This window comes from Hippoglossus stenolepis, chromosome 3, assembly GCF_022539355.2.
Source record: "Hippoglossus stenolepis isolate QCI-W04-F060 chromosome 3, HSTE1.2, whole genome shotgun sequence".
Classification (NCBI taxonomy): Eukaryota; Metazoa; Chordata; class Actinopteri; order Pleuronectiformes; family Pleuronectidae; genus Hippoglossus; species Hippoglossus stenolepis.
Window position 1 is genome coordinate 25253714 of NC_061485.1, and position 21064 is coordinate 25274777.

Below are 21064 nucleotides of genomic sequence, written 5' to 3' on the forward strand. Positions count from 1 at the left end.
CCTTCGCTTATTCCTCAGGCTCCTATCACACAACCTTCTGCTGGAAGAAAACTACCTATGGTATTATTTTTGTGCCACATTAGTGAGCGCACAGTGGGACTTTTCTGAACATGCATTCGGACTCTTGCAAGCACATACTTGATATTGTGAACTGAAAATATGAATCTGAGCAAACAAAAATGTGCATGCTCAACTCTGCCTACACGCTCGCTCAGTCTCTGCTCTGTGCGCTGACAGGGACCCGCGCTCTCGCTCACAGCGTCTCTGCTCTCTTAACATCTCATGTGCGCTCATAACTCAGCCTGAGCACTCGCTCGAGTTGGCACTGCGTAATTAAAATGTACCACAAAACCAGCCAGTCAAAGACTGGGAGGAAGCAATTCTGAATGGCTGTTTATAAATGGGTTGTGAGAGTCCCACTGCACGCTTAGAAAAGTCCCACTGCACACTCACTAATGTGGCACAAAAATAACGCCATAACTACCGGCTAAGCCTCGGCTACCAGTGTAGAATGCAATACAAATAATTAATTACAAGTGTGGCTGACCCTGTTGCCTTCACTAACAGCTGTTAGATGCTATCTGCATTTATTTGTCAAGATATTTAGAATTTTGAACTGGAAATTCTGGGTATTGACCAGAACTGTAGATAATGAATTAATTGGTTAACTGGTTGTTTTGTGGTGATAATGGTTGGATTTTTGTACCCTTGTGTTTTGTTACATCTCGTCATCAGCAGAAATTATTCCACTGCCTAAATAAAACCCACATAAAAAGTGTGGTTTACTTTGTATAATACAATAATGCCAATGTAGTTCTACATAATGCTATGAGAGAAAGAGGCACATTATCTCATGTTTGTGTGTAAGTCCTGTTGTCTCCTGATAAGATTCCTAACAGGACATGCAGTGTGTCCTGACGCTACCCCTGGACTGAGGGGAGGTGTGTGAATGGTTTATCGACGCACTAGTAAATCCACGAGTGATGCTAACGTCTCACAGACGTGTGAAGACTGGAGTCTTCTGACTCCACCACAATGATGAATGTTGTGCGGTAGGGCATTGATTTTTGTGTTGCAGAGATTAGTGCACATTAGGGCTGGAATATGTTAAAGAGGGGAACGCACACTTTTAGCCTGCGCTCCCAACGTCCTCCCTCTCTTTTCATTGAGATCAGATCACCAGGCGGCAAACAGATGTATTACCAAAAATACACATGGCAAGTCTTTTGATGCAAAAGTGAACAATAATGTAATTTGAGTGAGAAAATCTGGGATGAAAGAAATGCATGTGTTTCTAATTTAAATCCAGAGATTTATTTGAGGATGGAGGTTCATTCTTGACCTTTGGGAACAGCATATGTAACAAAATACTCTAAGCTCACATGGGGCTTTCATCTGGGCGCCTTTATTCAGCAAGTGGAGCCGGTTCAGTTAGCACCACATGATCCAAGTGAGAAACTTTGGAGTCCCCCTCCCCCAAATGTCTTGATCTTTCTTCTGGTCAGTGATATTGACCTCTTCCTATTCAATGCTGGGACCAGTTTTGGTCTGATGCTCACTGACGGTTCATGTTGCCTGTTTTGTCATTCAGTCTTTTAACCGGGGTTCCTGCATTCATACTTATGCAGTGTTCACCGTTGTTGTTGCACATCATTTCTTGACTCAAGCATAAACTTCTCAGATAAATTATGTTCTTCATTAAACTTTGGTTCAAGATGTTGAAACTTAATTTGAGAGTACAATAAGGGATACTGATGAACACTTAGTCTTTCCTCATGGGCATTTATGGTGTTACAATATATTGTACATACAATACATACAAAAGGTGACAGAAGTCATGAGGAATGAAAAATATAATATTTTACAGGGTCCTAATTTTAATTTGGGGGTCTAAAATAATAGTTTTCTTAATACACATCTCCAACTTCCAAAAGCCCAGTTGGCTCTGATTGGTAAGCTGGTCAACTCTTTTGTGATTGATAAACTGCTTAGAGCAGTGTTGGAAATGTCCGAGCCCTTATCCAGAGGCTTCTTGATCAGCTGCAAACACACCTGTCGCTACGGTAACACTGGTGTCGGTTCTGCCGTATCAATACGAGCCCCAGTCGGGTCTTGAAATTCAGGATGAATCAGCCGATAGAACTGAACCACCTTCATAAACAAGACAGAAACAGGACTTTTCAGACTGGCTTTTATTTTGTCATTCTCTTAATCGTCTAAAACCTGTATGTAGGCAGCCGTGTTACCTGGTGATGTGCACACATTACAGAAAGTAAACCAGGGATGCAAAGGTGTTTGATGCTCTTCAGGAGCAGAGTTTACTGTGGGAGACAAGGACTGTGGACTTCAGCCTTTGTAACTTTCACATGCACATAAAAGCTATGACACAATACAGGAAAAGGGAAATGCTTTATCTGCTTGTTAGATTGTCAGTTTTGGAAAAGTTTATAAAACAATTAAACACAAGTCTAATGTTAAAAAAACTAATGGAGAGGGCAACTATATTCCGTCATGTATCCTCCTCATATGTCCTCTGTAAGTATCAAACTGAAACAACCTGTAAAACGTGATCGATTTTAAATCCTGCAGCCCAGCTTCAGTGTGATCAAGGTCCTCACTCAGCACACACACACACACACACACTCCATAATCATCCTGTGCCAGTTGCACCAGCTAAAGGTCAGTTACAGCAGCCACTCTGCTCAGGTTCAGAGGTCAACAGCCTCTTCTGTCCTGGTAAATGGATCCAGCAACCCTATCAACTGGTATCCAAGTGCAAGCCGATAGCTTCCTTTTCTTCAGAGTGCAGAGTCACTCCAGCTCGCTGCTGGCTCGCACGCTGCTTCATTCCACCATATCAGTTTATCTGATCTGACGCTGTTTCCGCGGCTTGACACAACGCTAACGCACAACATGCTTATTAGGTTGCTCTGATGTCAGGAAAATCCAGCGAGCTGCCAGTCACGTTGAGGCAGATGTCAGTGGCAGAGCCGAGGCCCCGCAAGAGTAATGACACTTTTAGTCATTTTCTTTACTCCTCGTTTCATTCGTCTGGAGTCTGGCTCTTCAATGAGAAGCAGCACAAGTCTTTCCAAGAAGCTGGAAACAACAGTGTGAACAGAGAGCCCAGACAGCCCTCTTTTTTGAAAAGCGTGCTATGCTGATTTCTCCCTCCTCCTCCTATACCTTCCTATTCCCCCCCTCCAAGCCCCCCCTCTTTCTCCCTGTTGACGCAGCGTGTCAGCTGGGAGGCACGGCGCAGTGCCATGCAGATGTAATCTACACCTCTCCGTGCCAGAGAACAGCGATTGAATCGCGGCAGGCAGCCGATCTGTGACATGCTGACAGGATCGGCATAGCGACACATGTGTGGGTATCTGCTTTCACGCAACACCTCCCGGGGAACAGGAATGTGGTAGGAGGCCAACTCTTGCGATGTGCGTAGGGGTGAAACAGTGAGGTGCTGAGAACGCTGCACGACTGGGTGGGACGGCGCACGAGTTGGCTGACACCACGTTAAAGAGATCTGGAGAGAGAGAGAGAGAGAATTGAAGCTGGGTGGAGATAAGACGGAAGGCCACAAGCGAGGGTGGGTGGGGGAGAGACAGAGCATGAAATAGAAAGAGCCGGTTCGAGGAAGTACGGCGGGCTAACTGGGAACAGAGCCGCGGAGGGTTGAGGATGAAACATGGCAGGATGGAGTTGTGTTTTTCTTTGGCAGCTGTGATCAGGGTGGAAAGTCCATTTGTTTGCTCAGCACGTGTCAACGGAAGCAGCGGAACAGAGGCCGCTGAGCAAATTCAGACAAGGAACCGAGTGTGTTTCTGTGTTCACGTGAAAAGCACAGCAAAGCTTTTTTCTGTGTCAAGATCTGATGTCAGTAATGTCAGGGGAGCTTGTCTGCAAAGTGCTCGGGGAGAACAAGCCGGAGAAACCTTTGTTCACTGCCTGGTTGCAACAGACTAACATCCGTGAGGCATCATTAGTCTGAGGCTCAGTCTGCTCGCTCTGAGACAAACAGGGGCAGAAACGTGGACTTCACACGGAGGCTAAAGGGCACTGTCCCATGGACATAAGGCTGAGCAAACACAGCCACTGCTCCAGGTTCCACCATTGTTTTTCTCCTCACAAAGTTCTTTTCTGCCTGCCTCTGGAAAAAAAAAAATACAAAGCATGTGTGATGATTGCCCAATCTAAAGCTGCCTGAAAATGAAGCGATACACCGACGGCTCTTTGACACCAACCAGTAAAGAGCATTACCCAGTTTATTTAGATTTCCATCCTGCGCTGCCGTTTCAGGAGTCATAAAAGAGCTGCTAAACTCCATGAAAGCCGAGCACGAGAGAGACATATATATATATATATATAATGTACAGCAGCCGAGGAGGGAGAACGGCAGAAAGCAACAGTGTTGGTTTGTTGTTTCCAACTCCCCTAGCACTTAGAGGTTCCCTCCGGCACAGTCTGCACTGAAATATTAATCGTGTTTGACAGCTGTTTTAGCTACGAAAACAAACATGAGACTGGCGCTTTTTGGGAAAGTGTGGAGACATACGCTCCAACGCGGACTGGCTCAGATAAGGAACAACTGTTGTGTGTGCGAAATTAGAACCGGCTCAAGACACCAACAGCAGCCTCATTAGGAATTGGCTGTTTCACACTGCTTAACAACAGCTCATTAGAAATGTGCTGTTGTTAAGCAGTGTGAAATTATGACAAGGCGTACTGCATCTCAGCTGTCATGTTCCCGAGAGCAGCATGGGATTGCACAAAGTCTACTTCCATTCCATAGCGTTGCTCTGAAAAGACCATATCAGTATTTGTAGCAGAGTTGATGTGTTTTCAAACGAAAACGTAGTAGTGTGGTTGTAGCCCTAAATGGAAAAGTGTATATTGTAGTTTGTAATGTTCATTCAGATATCAGCAGGTCAGAGTCTGAAAGGGTCAAGTCTCGTGTGTGACTGCTCTTTCAGATGATTATTCTATCATTACATCCCTGTAACCCCAACGCTCTTTACAAGGTGGTTACACACACACACACACACACACACACACACACACACACACACACACACACACACACACACACGCAAAGCTCTACCATGGCGGAGGCAATTTGCAGCATTAAGCTGCCTGATAGCACATGTCCACTGAGAGTTAAGGAGTGATTTAACGGACATTGCTCACACCAATTAGAGTGAATCAGCCAGGCAACGCTACTGACGACAAGTGGATGCCGCCGCTGTCAACACAGCCACCCACACTGCGGAAAAGGGGTATTTCACTGTTTCTTTTGTGATTAAGAGCATGAAAATAGCCCATTTAGATAATCCCCCCCCCGTCAGCACTGTCAGCTTGAGAGACACTGACACATCCCATGCACTCGTTCCCTCATTATCATACGACAGTCATTTCAAGAGGGCCGACTACAAAGCCCCGAAGAATGAGCTGAAGGGAACGGCCACCTGCTTCCCTGTCGTGAGCGGCAGAGCGCCGCTCCTCGTCTGTGTGCCGGCCAAGCCTGGAGCGACATGACACAGTACGAAGGCCACAAAAAGGGAGAGAGAGCCGATCCGCGACACAGCTGCGTGAGGAAGAGGGTGCACAAAGGGATTTCTATTTCCGCACCCATTGGACGAGTCAGGCCTTGGAGAGCACCTGATTCATTTCTTCTTGAGGGCTATTAATCTTTTCAAGCACCAGAATCACTTTGCCTCTCAGGAACGGGAGAGGAGATTGAGTTTTCTTTCACAATCAAGCAGAGGCAGCGTGCTGCTGGGAGAGGAGGGCGTTGAAGACTCTGTCCTTGCTGCGGCCTTTCTCATTCAAAACAAAAACAAAGGAGGGGACATTATCACATTAGTGAGATAATTCTGAAATTTCTATTCACAGTGAGACGAGCAAGGTGATAGTTCATATGAAAGAGCCAAGTGGTTCACTTAATCTTCACAGACACCAACCTGAATGATTTCAAATGAGTCCACGTATTAGTTCATACGGTCAAACTCCTTCTCTATACATATAACGGATAGTATTTTAAGTCGAAAGCCTCTCACTGTTCTTACTTTAGTACTTATGTTGGTTGTGCAGAAGAGATACTTGGAGTATCCTGTGCTTCCTCTGAGTATTTCATGCACTTGTGCTCAGGAATGAACATGTCTGCAAGGTGAAAGTGAAGGTGAGCGCTCAGGATGTGAAGGTCAGCAGCAGATTGTGGACAAAATCGACCTACTAATTCCACAAACGTCTGTCTGTCTGTTGCTCTGAATGTGAATCGTTAGTTGGCAGAACCAGTTGAATCTTCTTTTACGTCCTTAGCCCAGATAAACTACAGCAGTGGTCAGCAACTGGGTAAAATCGCCACCAGATAAATTTGATAGTCTTGTTTTTATTTCAACATATTGAAGTGATAGTGACACTGACACGAACAGTCATGGGTGCAGCTGGTGCTGATCTCTGTGATGGCAACAACATTCATAGAATAACTTCTTGTTTGGCAGTTTGCCTTCAAAGTAAGAACACAATGTTCATTTTCTTGCTGCAATGCTTTATATCGAGCTGAATATAAAGAGAAGGACAAGATCTAAACCTGGATAAAATGTATGTGGAAAAACATATTGAATATATATAAATGACTGCAGGGAGCTCATTACATCATTTTCACTTCATAAAAGATGAGCATCATTTGACAACTTGTACCACTCCTTTATTCTTATCCATATATAACCGACTGTGTGGACTTCTGGGGAAATACTTAGAAAACAAACACAAAATTACTCTTTCATCATTCAAATGAGATAATTATGAATTATAAATGAATAAAAGCTCTTATAGGGAAACAAAGAACCAACTCTTAATCAAATTAAGAGCACTATAATTCAAAGATCTGGTCGAGGTCAAAACTGCTACATTAATAATTACTTTAACAGTTTCCAAAAGTTGTTTAAGATGACAGAAAATCAACATGAGCAGAGGGGAAGCAATTTATTTAAAAAACAATTAGTGAGAACCAGAAAATATCACAGTGAAATTTGTCAGTTTATAGAAAAACTGTACAAAGTAACAGAAAACATGTTCGACATTTAATAAACAAAAACTGAATTAAAGTCTGAATGGATATATAATGGAACTGTATGTGAACATCCTGTTGCTGAAGTTGGTCTCAATCTGACGATCACATTTTCTTTATCCGTTTGTTCTTTTTGCTCTTAATGTGTTGTGTGTTACTTTATCTGTGGTTTCATCTGACTTGTGAGTGGTGTATGGAGCTTTAGCAGAAAAGTTTGAAGACTAAATAAAAAGAAGGGCTCTCCTTTCATTCAAAAAATGTGGACTTAAATTGTTATTGTTTATCAATAAAAACACCTGCTCTACAAACATGTAGTTTCATCTGCCTGGTTTTATAAATATGTCTTCTCTGTTACAGATGTACCTACAGTAAGAGAGAAGAGTCAGGGTTTCTCCAAACAAAATAATTAATTAAAAAGTTTATTCAGGTGCATGCCATCAAAAACGAAAAAGTGGCTCTAAATGAGCAAGTTCACAATCTGAAAAGTGAACAGATAAAACTTGAGAGGGAGGTCCGACATGAGGACATGCTAAAGAGAGAAACCAAGAAAAGACAACCTTCCACTAAATCCTACCTCGCCTACCTGAACAAGCTGGATATTGTTGAGAGGAAGTGGAGGAGACAGGTCGAGCGGCTGGAGAAGGCAGAACCAGTTTTAGGAGGACTCACTAACAAGAAATTATTCTGAAGTAGCTCCAGAGCTTCAACACAGGACAAGAGAACAGAACATTATATACAGGCAGGTTTGGAACGAGCACTGCACTAGTAACAACAAGGGAATAACTGAACTCCAACTTTGGTTTTTACAGTTTTGTATGTAAACGTCCACTTGTCAGTGGGTCCTGATTGAAAGGAAGATAAACTGCCTTCAGACATGCACTGAAGTCTGGACATTTTCCTGAACATTTTCAGAAGGTCTGTAAGTGATAACCCAAATGCCTGAGGCAGTTACTCCAGACATTTTTCGAGAACTTTTCCTGCCAGCCCGTCTGGATAATGTCCATGAGTGAGCCCATGTGAGCGAGAGAGTGTCGACGGATTCAAGGTCCTGCTGCGTTCTTCAAAAGGTCTGGACCCAATTTTCCAGAGTTCATGTCTGAAAAGAACTTCAGAATGCTTGATCTTTCTGAGAGTGGGAAGATCAATACCACTCTGATCTGTCCATTGAATATGAAGCCTGGAAGCTGGGGGAACAGTAAGCCTGACTGTCCAACAGTTAAAAACAAATCTATTTTCCACGACCACAAAAGCTCATCACTTAAAACATTATATATTCTCAGCCAGGTGCAGGGAGTCAAATGAGTTTTTGAGGTTTTACGTTTGGCAGCAATCAAGCTGTCCATTTTCCCTTCTTTGCACTTGCTACTGGCTGTAGCTTTGTACTGAGGGTGTTCTCAATCTTCTCATCTAACCTTTGACAAGAAGCAAATACAGAGCAAAATGTTGAACTATTAGGTCGGAAAACGATTTCCAATTATGGATCTTTTGACGGCCCAGCGATATGGATGTTTCTTTCCCAGTGAGGTCCTCCCACTGGTCAGTCCAGTGATGACAATATCATTAGACATCTACAAACCATTGGTTCATTATGACGCTCTGCTGCTGTCCAGGTATTAAATGGGAAACACTGCCGATGGGTCGGTGAAAAGCCAATCTATCATGATAGATATCATGCCTGGTAGAACCTACCTTCATTATTGCACATGTACTGTTGCTAATGGGCTAATTTCCAAGGTGGCATACACGAGCACCTGATCCCATTACTCCTGTTTCTTAGACCCTTGGGGGTCAGAGGGCACACTCTGTACATGGATAAGGGGCTGATTTATCAAATCCAAGTCAAAATAGAGCACAGACCCATTAATTACTGCCCTGTATAATTCATCAGCTACATTCATTAAAATGTGGCCCAGTCCCTTGAAAAATGTCCGTTGGTGAGGAGTATTAATTGCGGAAGATTCAGGAGAAGTGCTGAGCCTTCGGTCAGACTCCAAGACGGCTGTGCTAATGGCGGAATATGGAGGCCACTTTAAGATGAAAAACGGCAACGGAGCCCAGTGTCACTTAATCAATGTGAAACCCCAGTGGGGAGAGGGAACAACCGCCTGCTGGGGGATGCAGAGTCCCCACACGTGTGTCCCGGAGTGAGGGGGGGTTAAATGGGCTGAGTCTCACGGCGTAACTCATCTCCGTCACTGCGATGGTGACGCTCGCTCCCAAGAGGGGGTTGTTGCAAGGAGGTTGTCTCTTCTTGGGAGGTGCCCAACAACACCATCCATCTCGGTAACACAATACTGCCGACACTGCCCATCTAAGGAGCCATCATCACCGCCGTCTCCTCGGCTGCCTTCATTCAGCGGAGGATGGAAGAGCCTGAGGCAAAACTGAGGCTGTGCTTGATCAGTCACTCCCTCAACTAGTTATGACCCGGAAGATCACACAAACTCTGCTAATTTGGGTCATTTCTGTATTTCTTCTCTTCCATTCACTTATGTAATCATCACACGTCGACTCAGGAGAAGTTCAAATTCCCCTCTTTGCCCTGAGGTGCTGCTGACACTCTATGGACACGACTGAGCCGGCCTGAGTGTCTGTTTTCTTCCCTCTGCTGCACTTGTGCTCCTCTATCTCGCCGCTGCCTCGGGCCCCATGGTGCACTTATCTCTCACACAAACGGCTGCCGTGCCGCAGCCTCGCTTGCAGCCCTCATCTATCTGCCTGACATGTGCTTCCTTGTTTGTTTTCTCTCGCCTGCTAGACGCGCCTGATGATATTGAGCTGCGTTGACTGCGCTCCTCCATTCATGCCAGACGAATCAATCACTCCTGCGTGCTCCACGGCCCCGTTTAGTGCCGACAGAGTCTTTTCCACTTCAATCAATGCCGGGGCTTTAGAAAAGGGGTTAGCGCTTTTCCTACTATTTATTAGGAAAAGCATAGCTCCCTCAAAGTAGCTCTGCCAGGCATCTCTGCTGAGTGATATACAGCGACAAACAATGACAAATGGTTGTCAGCTTCCTGGAATGACATTCCTGTTGTGTTTATGAGACCCAAACATGAATAAACAGGCTAAATATGTTAATATGAGCATGGGAAAATACCTGGGGAGTTGAGAAGTTTGACACTCTTGTCAGATGTTTGCAGATGCTGTTAAATTACATGGAATAATCAAAAAAGGAGCTCTAATAATTCATACAAAATCAAACATAGCAGAGAGATTAAAAGTCATAAAGCAAGTAGGATTATATATATACATATACATATACATATATATATACATATACATACATATACATATAGAGAGATAGAGAGAGTGAGTGAGTGAGTGAGTGAGTGAGTGAGTGAGAGAGAGGGCAGCAAAAACTAAAAAAGATAAGACCAGACAAGACACAGAAGAAGGAGGCGGGGTGTCAATGAAATAAGGAGAAATAAAACCTACACATGCTCGTTAGACAACCATATAAATAGGTAATAAGGAATTTTATGAGGCTTAGAGTTCATCTTTTAAGAAAATGTAATTCGAGATGGGAAATAAAGTCCTTTAGAAAAAGGTTAAGGAACAAAATCCCAGCTGCACAAAGCAGAAGTTTGAAAAAATTCCAGAAGCAGAAAGAAAAATATTAGAAGAGAAATGGTCCAACAGATTTTCTCACACTTGAATGGAGTTAACAGTTCATTTGAGTTTAATAAGAGTCTTTCAAGTTCCACATCAGTTCCTCTTGATGAAGCCGCTGTCATCAGGATGGTCCTCTGTTTGGACAATGAGCAGAGGGTTTCTGCGAGGACTCAGCTCTAACACAGTCCCACCGCTGCTCCTCACAGATGTTCCTTCAGTCTTTGCTTCAGTGCTGCTCAGCTGTGAACGGCTTCTCTCCACTTTGCAGCTGGAGCCTTCAGAGACGTTCAGGTCCTCTGCCACCCGCTCCCCCAGCTCCTCGATCAGCTGTCGGGTGCTTTCTGAAGCTGCGGGGAGGGCGTCCACTTTTCTCTCCGCCGAGAGGAGCGTGCTTGTCGGCTCCTGGGGGATGGGAGAGGCAGCGGAGGTGGGTTGGGGCAGGGGAGGGTTGTCCTTAGACGTCTCTACTCCTCCTCCTCCACCTCCTCCTCCCCTCCTGCTGGAGTCGGTGCATCCCTGCCCTTCAGCCTCAGATTCCTCGCTCTCATCAGATGAGCCACTGCTGCTGCAGCTGCTGTCACTGAAAGCACTGCTGCTGTCACCGCGGGATGTCGAAGCGCCCTTGGGAGCTCCCTGCTCTTCGGCTTCTTGTTCGTCTTCGTCTTCCTCTGCCACCATTGTTGCTGCCTCCTCCAGCTCCTCCAGCTCCAGCTCCAAGTCTTTTTTCCGCAGAGAGGCTTTTTGTAACATTGCAGCAAACGATGTCACCTTCTTGGACCTGTGAGGATAAGGAGGGAGAAAAGGGGTTAGGAAATGAAAAAGTTGCGTCAGTTTTCTTAATTAATCTGATAAGCGAGTACGCAGAGTGAAACAAAAGAACCATCTAAGTACAACTTCATTAGTGGCACTACGACTGATCGACTGGATCTGCGTGGTGAAGACATAGCCACAGGATAACCATCTACAAATCTAATACCCATTAAACAAATCCCATTCTCATCTGAATGCTAAGTAGACCGCGTTTTGCCGAGGCGCGGGGGGCTCAATGAAATATGGAAATATGGATGTTTAATAATGTAGAGGAGAGAAGCGCTGCTGATACACAGGGCTCTTCTCCTCCCCCCACTGCTGCTCTCCCTGCGAGAGGTGATAAGAGACTGAGGGGGATTACAGAGAGAGGCGCACCCCTCCTCCTCCACCACGCTCCACACATGCAAACACACACACGCACCACACACACACATACACACTTTCGCCGCCACATTCTGAGAGTGTATGGCAACAGTTAGAGGCTGCAGCACAGGGCAAGAGGAGATGTAACAACCAGATTTTACTTGAGGAGGATAAAACTGAGCAGAGACAGATTTTATACTAGGCAAGAGCTTTCAGACATGCACGGAAGTCCAGATAATCTCTTGACATTCTCCGGAGGGGCTACATGCAAATGACCAAGCTCCAGACTTTCTCTGGAGTTTCTCAGGCCAGCCCCCTAGTAAAAACTCCAGATAATGTAAAATGTCATGACGTTTCTAACACGTGACAGACGCACAACTGAAAAAAAACCTAAAAGAATACGAATGTTTCAGGATGAAAAGGAGGAGCCACACACGTAGAGGACGCTGACGAAGATAAGGGGTGCCGACGGTGTTGTGCCGTAAAGAAAAAACACCACGTAAATACATTGCATCTCGCCTCTACACGCTGCGCCACCCCTCACCTGAATGCTCCAGACATTTCTGTGTTGTTGTGAACACGTCTGAGCCGAGAATCTCCAGCTACGTTGTTCATGTGTGAAAGGCAAACTCCCCATTGTACACTTCTCCAAAGTGCATGTGTGAAAACAGCTCAGATGCTTTTAAAACTTTTTAAATTATTTCAAGAGCAGCCAACGAAGCCTGAGAATATGTTGAGCCTGAGAGAAGAAAAACAGAACAGTTTTTACTTAACAATCAGGCAGCACTGGGAACTAACTGAACGAACACAGTGAAAAGAAGCAGGGTAACCCTGAAAGGCCAAAGAGTCTGCAGCTGTGCACAAAGTCTGACTGCAATACAGTCAATAAAAGTCTGGAGAGAGAAAGGCTCCAAACTGCAGTCTCGCAGCTAAACGTCTCGAAAGATTAAGATTAAGAGAAAGCCCTCATAAAGCAGTACATTAAACAATGTTCCTGTCGGCCAGCCTCAGGTTTGTAGCTGTGTCACCGCAGACGACACAACAGACTCCTTGAAGAGAGAGGTGTTTTATTGCTGATGAATGTCCTCCCACAAGGCCCCATTTGTGTAAAGCCATCAGATTGTTGGGAGGCCCCTGTCTGCACATTATTCACGCTGGGAATGCCCGCCATGCTGCCAAAAACTTAAGTGGTTGCTATTCGTCCCTCAGCGCGGTCCGGGCTTGTGTGCCGCCCCCATTGCCATGGTGATTACGAGCTGACCTCTGTGGGTCACTGCGATTCAGACTACGTCCATTCAGGGTGGGATGAAATCTGTGAGCGAAACTGGTGTGTGTGTGCGTGTGCGTGTGTGTGTGTGTGTGTGTGAGAAGAGGGGGGTGTGTGTACGTGTGGAGAGGCTACTCTTCCGCTGCCATTCACATTTTCACACTCGGCTCCTGTTGCCCTCTCTGGCCCAATTAACCCACTGCTGAGCACCAGGATGGCTCCTCATTACCGTGCAGTCCTAATGAGATCCCTATTCCGGAGCCATAAGTGTTTATGGAAGCAGCATGGAGAGGCTGTGTATTCATTTAAGACCTCAGGAGGGACTGTGTAAACACATCTCATAGTTGTGATGTATCATCTTACACGTTTGTCTCCGTGCACTGAGAAACAGAAAAGAATGAGGAGTGAATGGGAGGAGGGAGGGGAGGGGGAGACTCTCCTTTCTGACGTTCACCTTCATCCAAAAATGTTCTGGCAGTTTTTCTCCGTCACATTGCGGCAGAATTTGAAAACAGTGGCTGAAATCCACTGAAGTCCATCATGCTTAGACGCTTGGGCAACTTGCCAGCTCAAACAGAACCAAGAAGGGGATTTTTCTGTCCTGTGGTATCAATCATGGAGCTGTGAGTGAAATGCACAACACTAAAGCCAAGAAATCTGTAAACTCTTTCAAATAAAACCAATAGGACAAAAAATTTATAAGACATGTCCACTTATCGACCTTCTATGTAAAGTGCCTTGAGATCATGTATATTATGATTTAACGCTATATAAATAACATTTTATTGAAGAATTCACAGACGGCAAATTACAGTTCACAACATGAATGTTGTCTGATATATCTTCAAGTATATATTATATATATATATATATATTTAAAAAAAAAAAAGATGTACATATAATGTAGGAACCAATGAGCTTCACGGTTTCAGTTGTAAAGTCTGGTCAATAGTATTATAAAGTGCTGTGCATTGATTTGGCGCCTGACACGTCTTCACATTCACAGATGTTACTCAGACTGGACTTCCTGGATTGTATCCCACGTCTCACTGGTCCCTGAAGCAACAGGTCTGTGATGCAGGGTGGATTAAGGTCTGAATGCCCGGCTCTTTGAGCTAAACACAACTGTCAGCAAGCAAGAATAAGATAAGAATGTGAAATTCACTAACATAGTTATTACTAAAAACAAAGTGTAGCTGAGGCTGATGGAGATGTCATTCGATCTGGACAAATAAAGATTTTAATCTGATGATGGGCTTGGTAGGAAACGTTAATTGATCAACAGCTGTTAAAACTATTTATCCTAATGGGACATGAATGCAAAGTTTCAATGCCAACCTCGTGGAGGCACTAAATGAAAAGTCAGAGAGCACCATGAATATCTGCACCAAACCCTAACCCTAACCCTAACCCACAGAGGTGAACTGATGAGAAACTGAATTGTCAGATTAAACATACTTTCCAAATCAATGTGAGCTCCTTGTCTCATGAGAATTGTTTAATCTTCACGCACTCAGCTCATGTGTCAACAGAGGTTGCCTGAAGAGGTGACTTACCACCGAAACCACTGCATTCTTTAGGCAATCAGATCAAGTAATTTGTGGCTTCAGTGTGTTAAGTCGATAAAGCGAAGATTCACAAGTTCTGCACAACTTAAACTATGACAAACAGTTTTTTTAAACACTGACTACAGGATATGACGACATTAATGTAACCTCGACTGATCAGGATGAGTGTCTACAGGCTGTATGGAGACTGTTTCGGTCCCAGGCTCTATAAAATCCATGTGAGAACTCGCTGTAGCGAGACTGGGGCAGAAGAGCCTCCTGCAGCACAGCCACTTCAAAGACTGCCCTGTATTCTCTTTCCCCCGTGGGAAGTCATTATTGAGTTAGCATTGGAAAGGCGCGCTTGTTTTCTCTCCCCTCCCTTGCTCTGTGGTGGGAGAAGCTCAGCCTGCGGTGAATACAAAGGCTCTGTCCAGGAGGGGGAGGGATAATGTTGTACACAATCCAGTCATTACTACACCGCTGTTGTGGCTTGCCTTCATTAAACTGAGGAGGGGTGGCTTTTTCAAGGTTGGAAAACTTCTGGCGAGACAAAGGCACCTCCATCTGCCAGAGTCTTTAGATAAAAATGGGAAGTGCGAGTGTATGTGTAGGTTCTGTGTGCATGTGTGTCAAAGAGCCAAGCTAAATTACAATCTCAGATTTCTTTCATCGGATTCGTGTTCATTGAAAAAGGCGACTCATTTAGCGTGTCTGCGCTCTTGAAGACATTTCAGATAAAGCTTGTCTTCTGATGAATAAATCTGTGTAATACGAGCACCAGATTTCCTCTGTGTAACTCGCAAAATGCATCATTCACCAGCTGAGGGGGATAAAAGCGGACACTGGGAGACGTGATCCGTCAGTGAGACTGAACACTGGAACAGTCCGAGGCACTGGATGCAACTCCAATTCCAGAAATGAGAAACACAGATGTATTTATTCAGCGAGCCAGAGCTGGAGATTATACTTAGTGCTGCATGAGAAAAGAGTTACTGTACTGTAGAAACACTGACACACAGTTTGTTATACTTGTGACAAAAATATCTGCTGACATACTGTATGTTGAAAGAAAATGTTTTTTTTTTACAAACAAAATCTTATTTTTGTAGCTTTGGCTGTCACTCTGCAGGTATGAGAAGCACCCTTAGATCTGAGGGCACTGTGATTTCACAACAGACCATAAAGAACTGTCTGACATGCCTCAGTTTTACGCTGTTTATCTGGAAAATAAACTCAATCATTCAAAATGTCAGACAGGGCATCTGACACTTACAGGTTCATATACTGTATTGCAGTTGTTGTACATGCACACAATTATTTTGCCATGCTTGCATCGTGGCTCTTTGAATGGTAATGTCAGCTGGTCAGGCCATTAGCATTCATGGTGCCCAGAGGATGAATCCCATACAGAGTTTGATGATTCTCAAGATTTTCTATACAGCTAAAATTTTAGTTTTTTATTGAGTTATCTCAACAGCTATCAAATTGATTTCCAGGAAATTCGGTTCAGAAAATTCATGTTTTCCTATTATTTTTGTCGAAATACTGAAAAATCAAATTCTGAAAAATCCTGCAAAATTAACAACATTCCCATCAGCCTCAGCAATACTGCAAAGATTTGCATGCTGACGCAGCAATGTGTCTCTCCTCTCACTAGAAAAGCTGATTTTTCAATCATTTGAATGTGACCATTCAGAACAACAAAAGACTTCTTTGATAGTATTAATTGGCCCTCATTTTATTTTATACAATGACGCATCATGACCAACTATTAGGGTGCACTCGTTTAGTTTTACTTCTGGTTTAGACAAATAATCTAAACAAATCATCTGACTGTCTTACCACTGTTGTAGAGATGTTACCATGTTCTCAGATCTTGGCTATTACATTGGTGAATACATTATTATTATATTATCATAGACAGTAGAGAGAAAGGGCAAAACTACTAAGATGAAACCCAGTTTGTCGACATTTTCCTTCCAGGCATTTGCTGTGTGTTGAAACAAAAGTCAGAATGTAGTAGAATTTTAATGTGCCTCAACAGACAAGGTTTTGTTGCATTTACCACTTCATCATTTAAGTTTAAAAGTCGGGCTGAAACTTTCATCAACACACAGTATTTCCACTTATCGCAGGCACTGGACTGGTCTGTGCACAAAAAAGCTAAAGCCCCCAGGCTTGGATCTGAAAGTTCTTGTTTTTTTAACAAACACTTCAGCTTGAAAAGTTAAAATCTTCAGGTCGGAGTTGCTCTACTGTTGGGATCGTGGGATTACTCTCATCTTTTGATTCATGAAGTTCCTTGGACAATAAGGTGTTTAGAGTTGTATTAGTAGTTATTCAGTCTGTTTATATCTCTATGAAGGTTATAGGTGGGTGTTTAATTGAGCTTCATCTAAATGCATAGGCCTTGTGAGGCTGCAAAGACAGAAAAAATCCAGACAATATAATTGACAGTAATAAGTGGAGTGGGCCCTCGGAATGTGGATAGGGGAAATTATGCAAACATGGTGTGTAAGTCTGTGTTTAAGATGAGCCTGTGTACTCAAGACAAAAAGCTGGAGTGGCATCATGCTGGGAGGAAATCTGTACTACTTATCCCTGTTAGCTGGGAGACATTTGTGTCTTTGTTCTCCCCAGTGGGGCCTCTAGGCTCTCCTTCAGTACTGAGGCTAACATCAGATAGAGCAGCTCCATTATCTGTTTCAAAGCCTCCAGGACGGGCATTTGACAGCTGTGTGAGGATGCCTGGTTCCAGGGAACATCTGGGTGTCACATCAGCTGTGCGGTTGGGAGGGGGATCAGAAAAGCTGCCAGGCTTGGCTAGAGCACAAATCCCCCACTTCCTTCCACACAGGGAGCATTACACCACAGAAATAGCCTCAAACGGCTAATTTTAATTCTCCAGTAAAAAGCCCTTTGGGCACAAGTGAAAACACCTATGTAGCTAAAGGGAAAATCTGCGGTAATAAGTGACTTGTGTTTTACAATCACACAAAGAGGTGTACTGAGGTGAACTGAACAGCCTCGCTCAGTGGGGGGTGGGTGGGTGTTACACCACGCCAACACGCACCAGTGCACTTTCAAGGCATTTGACCACCGGTCTTAGCTGACACGCTGACCCTGAGTTTGACCTTGTTGCCCCGAGACGTTCCCAGTTATTACAGCTCCAGATGCTTTTCCCTGCGGGGGAGCTGCCGACAACTCTCACCAAAGGCATTGTCGTGCACACAATGCAGAGGATGAATGAGATGAGGGAGGAAGAGAGAGAGCGTGTAGAAGCCTGAGGGCTGCTTCATACTCCAAAAAAAGGGAAAGAATGAATGTCTACAACTTTAGTGTTGGCAGCCTCTTTTGTTGTTTTCATGTGGTACAACACACATTCTTTTTCTTTAATTTTTTCATTGTACTCCATCTCTTCAGTGGAGACAACACCCATTGTTTCTGACGACTGTTCACACACCTACCATTCACAACTACTTAAGGACTTAATTTTCAATCCATCCGTAAAGTTTTTTCCAGCCTCAGGAACAAAGTATGAATGTCAAATTCACACGGTTTCAAAAAGTCACAAATTCACTCCATAAAAGAGAAAAGAAAAACCCAGAGAGTCAGTTTTCCCCATACAACGATGACATCATATGGAAACTCACCTCACGTTCCTCCTCTCAGATTCACCCTGGAGCACATCACTTGTAACCATGTTTTTTTTCAGTTAGAATCTAATTGACCCATTTAATAAGGGTGGGTGGGTGGTTTTTAAGCGAACCTGCACTGAAAAAGGAAGTTGTAGCCTTTCTGATTTAACCGAGGTACTGTAACACAACACCAGGCTTATAAGCTTTGTCTGTGCTGGCTGCCATGAATCTACGTTGGCCTCCCTCCAAGCTTTTTGATAAAGGGAGCGAAGACAAAGAGAGAGAAAGTGAGGCGACTCGCTTTTTTTTTTGTCTGCAGTCCAGCAGCTCTGCAGGGGCTTTGGCATCTGAGGACCTTCAAAAGGATACACCGAGGCTAATGGACTGGAGACGCTGCTGCTCCATTTGGAATTATGCTCTCTGCTAACAATTCAGAGATAATTAGGATTGGATGGGTGTGCGAGGGCCAAGTTAAAACTGTTTCCACAGAGGAAGAGCGTGTTAAAATCTGGAACGATCACCACCACAGTGAAAAAAACAAAACTCGAGTTCCACATGACTGAGACAATGCAAGAGCAAATTGGTTTGAGTTTGCACTCTGATTTCTGTGCGCAGGGTCTGACTGTGTGGGAGAGTAAAGCAGAGCGCCTGCCTCAGGGCTTAAATCACGCTGAAGCCTTTATGAGGTTGTAAATTTGAGACCGATGTCTCGGCAGTCAGAGGAACTTTAGGAGTTGAAATGCATGTGGGACAGCGAGGAGACTAAATAAATCAACCCCTGAGCCAACAAACACCGATTAATCGCTGTGTCCATCATGCACAGCTGATCACGTCTGTCTCACTGGTGGCAGGGAGTGACAAGATACAGGGATTGCATCCGGGGGGGGTATAGATTACGTCTCATTTTACCGCCCCTCTCACAGATACGAATCACTTAGACGAATATGACAAATACTGCACAGGGGAGTATGTCACACTGAAGGAAACAATGGCTACACAATCTGTCATCACACCTGTCAGACGACACAAAAGAGCTGCCACAACAAACCGCATGTATGATAGGCGAAGATAGTCCGAGTAAACCTGTCGTTCCAAACATCAGAGAACGGCCCTGGTTCTCTTGTTTTTTATATTATCAACTTACCAATTCCACAAATGACTGTCTGTCAGTGGAACGCATATTACGTGAACCATTCTTATCAACTTCATTGACACTTGTACTCTTAATGGCCCGAGGAAGGAAAGTGTTGAATTTGGTGAGATTTGAACATGTGATACTTTCAGTATTAATACGATTTGAACAAACAGCTCTGTAGCAGCAGTGGGGGCGGGGCAACGTGCCTTCAGTCTGCCGATACATTTGAACTTTTCTTCTGTGAACTCAGATAATCTACAGAAGCGGTCGGCAACTTGGTCAAATCACCGCCAGATAATTTTAATGATTTCATAATTTTTATTTGTCTATATGGGACTGACAGACATTCACAGGAGTTGATGATGCTGATCTCCATTATGGCGACAACATTCATAGAATCACTTCCTCTTTAGCAAATTGTATATATTGAGCTGAATTAAGAAGAGCTTTTATTTTAAAAGTTGTGAACGTGGGTCTGAAGATTGTTTCCATTGCTTAACAGACCTTTGTAATTGCCAATATGCAATGTATGCAAAAATTTGTTCCGTTCAGTAAATCATTCAAACTTATATATAAACCACACATGAACAGAAATAAAGCAAATTCAGTTTCATTTTATAAAAAACATTGACTATAAGATCTTCACTGCAGAAAAACCAGGTAGGATGAAAGTTTGACTGAAACTTCAGTCTGCACCAAAGCAGACAAACTACAAAAACGTGACAGTATATTGTAGAAGTGTAAGAGGAGGACTCACTAATGACAAGGAATTATTCTGAAGTAGCTCCAGAGCATCAACACAGGATGAGAGATCAGTCAATTCCAAACAGGCAGGTTTACAATGGCCACTGCTATAACAAACATGGGAACATACTTTCACAAACCACAACTGGAGACTGTGTGGAATGTCTATGGAACCAGAACACTCATACAAGAGAAATCAATACAAGCTTTGGTGGCTCTCTCGAGTTGTGGGAGGTGATAGAAGTGGTTTTACTGATCTCAATGTCTTTTTTCCCCAAACGACAGTTAACATGAGGGCCTACAAAGAAACGTTACTTCGCTTTCATTATTGAAAGGAAGAAACAACACATGAAAGATGGAAATGTAACAATTCAATCACAGGTCAGCGCTACCAGAGCGCGGACTAATCCATTTAATGATCGATGCGGGGGTGTAGTAGGATGTCAGCACATTAGGTCAAGCTGACATTTAGTTCCAATGCACTGCAATGGAAAAGAGAAGAGACGCAGGGAGGACAGGCAGTGCTCCAATGCCCTTCAGCTCGGAAGAGACTGATTGAGAATTTCAGTGAGCGAGTGAGCCTCAGCAGCTCTGTGTAGCTACGGAGGAAGACTAAGGGTGTGTCTTCTCCATGGTCCCTGTCCTAAAGAGAAAAGAGATCACACGACCCTAAACTGAGCTGCTGATTTCTCCCACACATTATGACCACTGGCATCCATAGTTTCTATCCATCCATCCATTAAGAGCAGAATTCTAGACTTCTGCTGGAAGAATGTAGAAATGAGAATTTGAGGAGAGAGAGAGAGAGAGAGAGAGAGAGAGAAAAACGGTACTAACTCCCAGTGGACCTTTTATCGTGTCTGCATCTGGGCG

At 44.0% G+C, this 21064-nt stretch overlaps 1 protein-coding gene across 1 annotated transcript in view; it reads right to left on the bottom strand.

The window, feature by feature from the left end:
* Window positions 1–6969: 6969 nt before the first annotated feature.
* Window positions 6970–21064, bottom strand: part of shq1 (SHQ1, H/ACA ribonucleoprotein assembly factor) — a 41676-nt gene continuing 27581 nt past the window's right edge. The window contains exon 12 of the mRNA XM_035152045.2: window positions 6970–11462. Coding sequence (XP_035007936.2) covers window positions 10778–11462 — 685 coding nt within the window. The 3' untranslated portion in view covers window positions 6970–10777. The remainder of the gene's footprint in view (window positions 11463–21064) is intronic.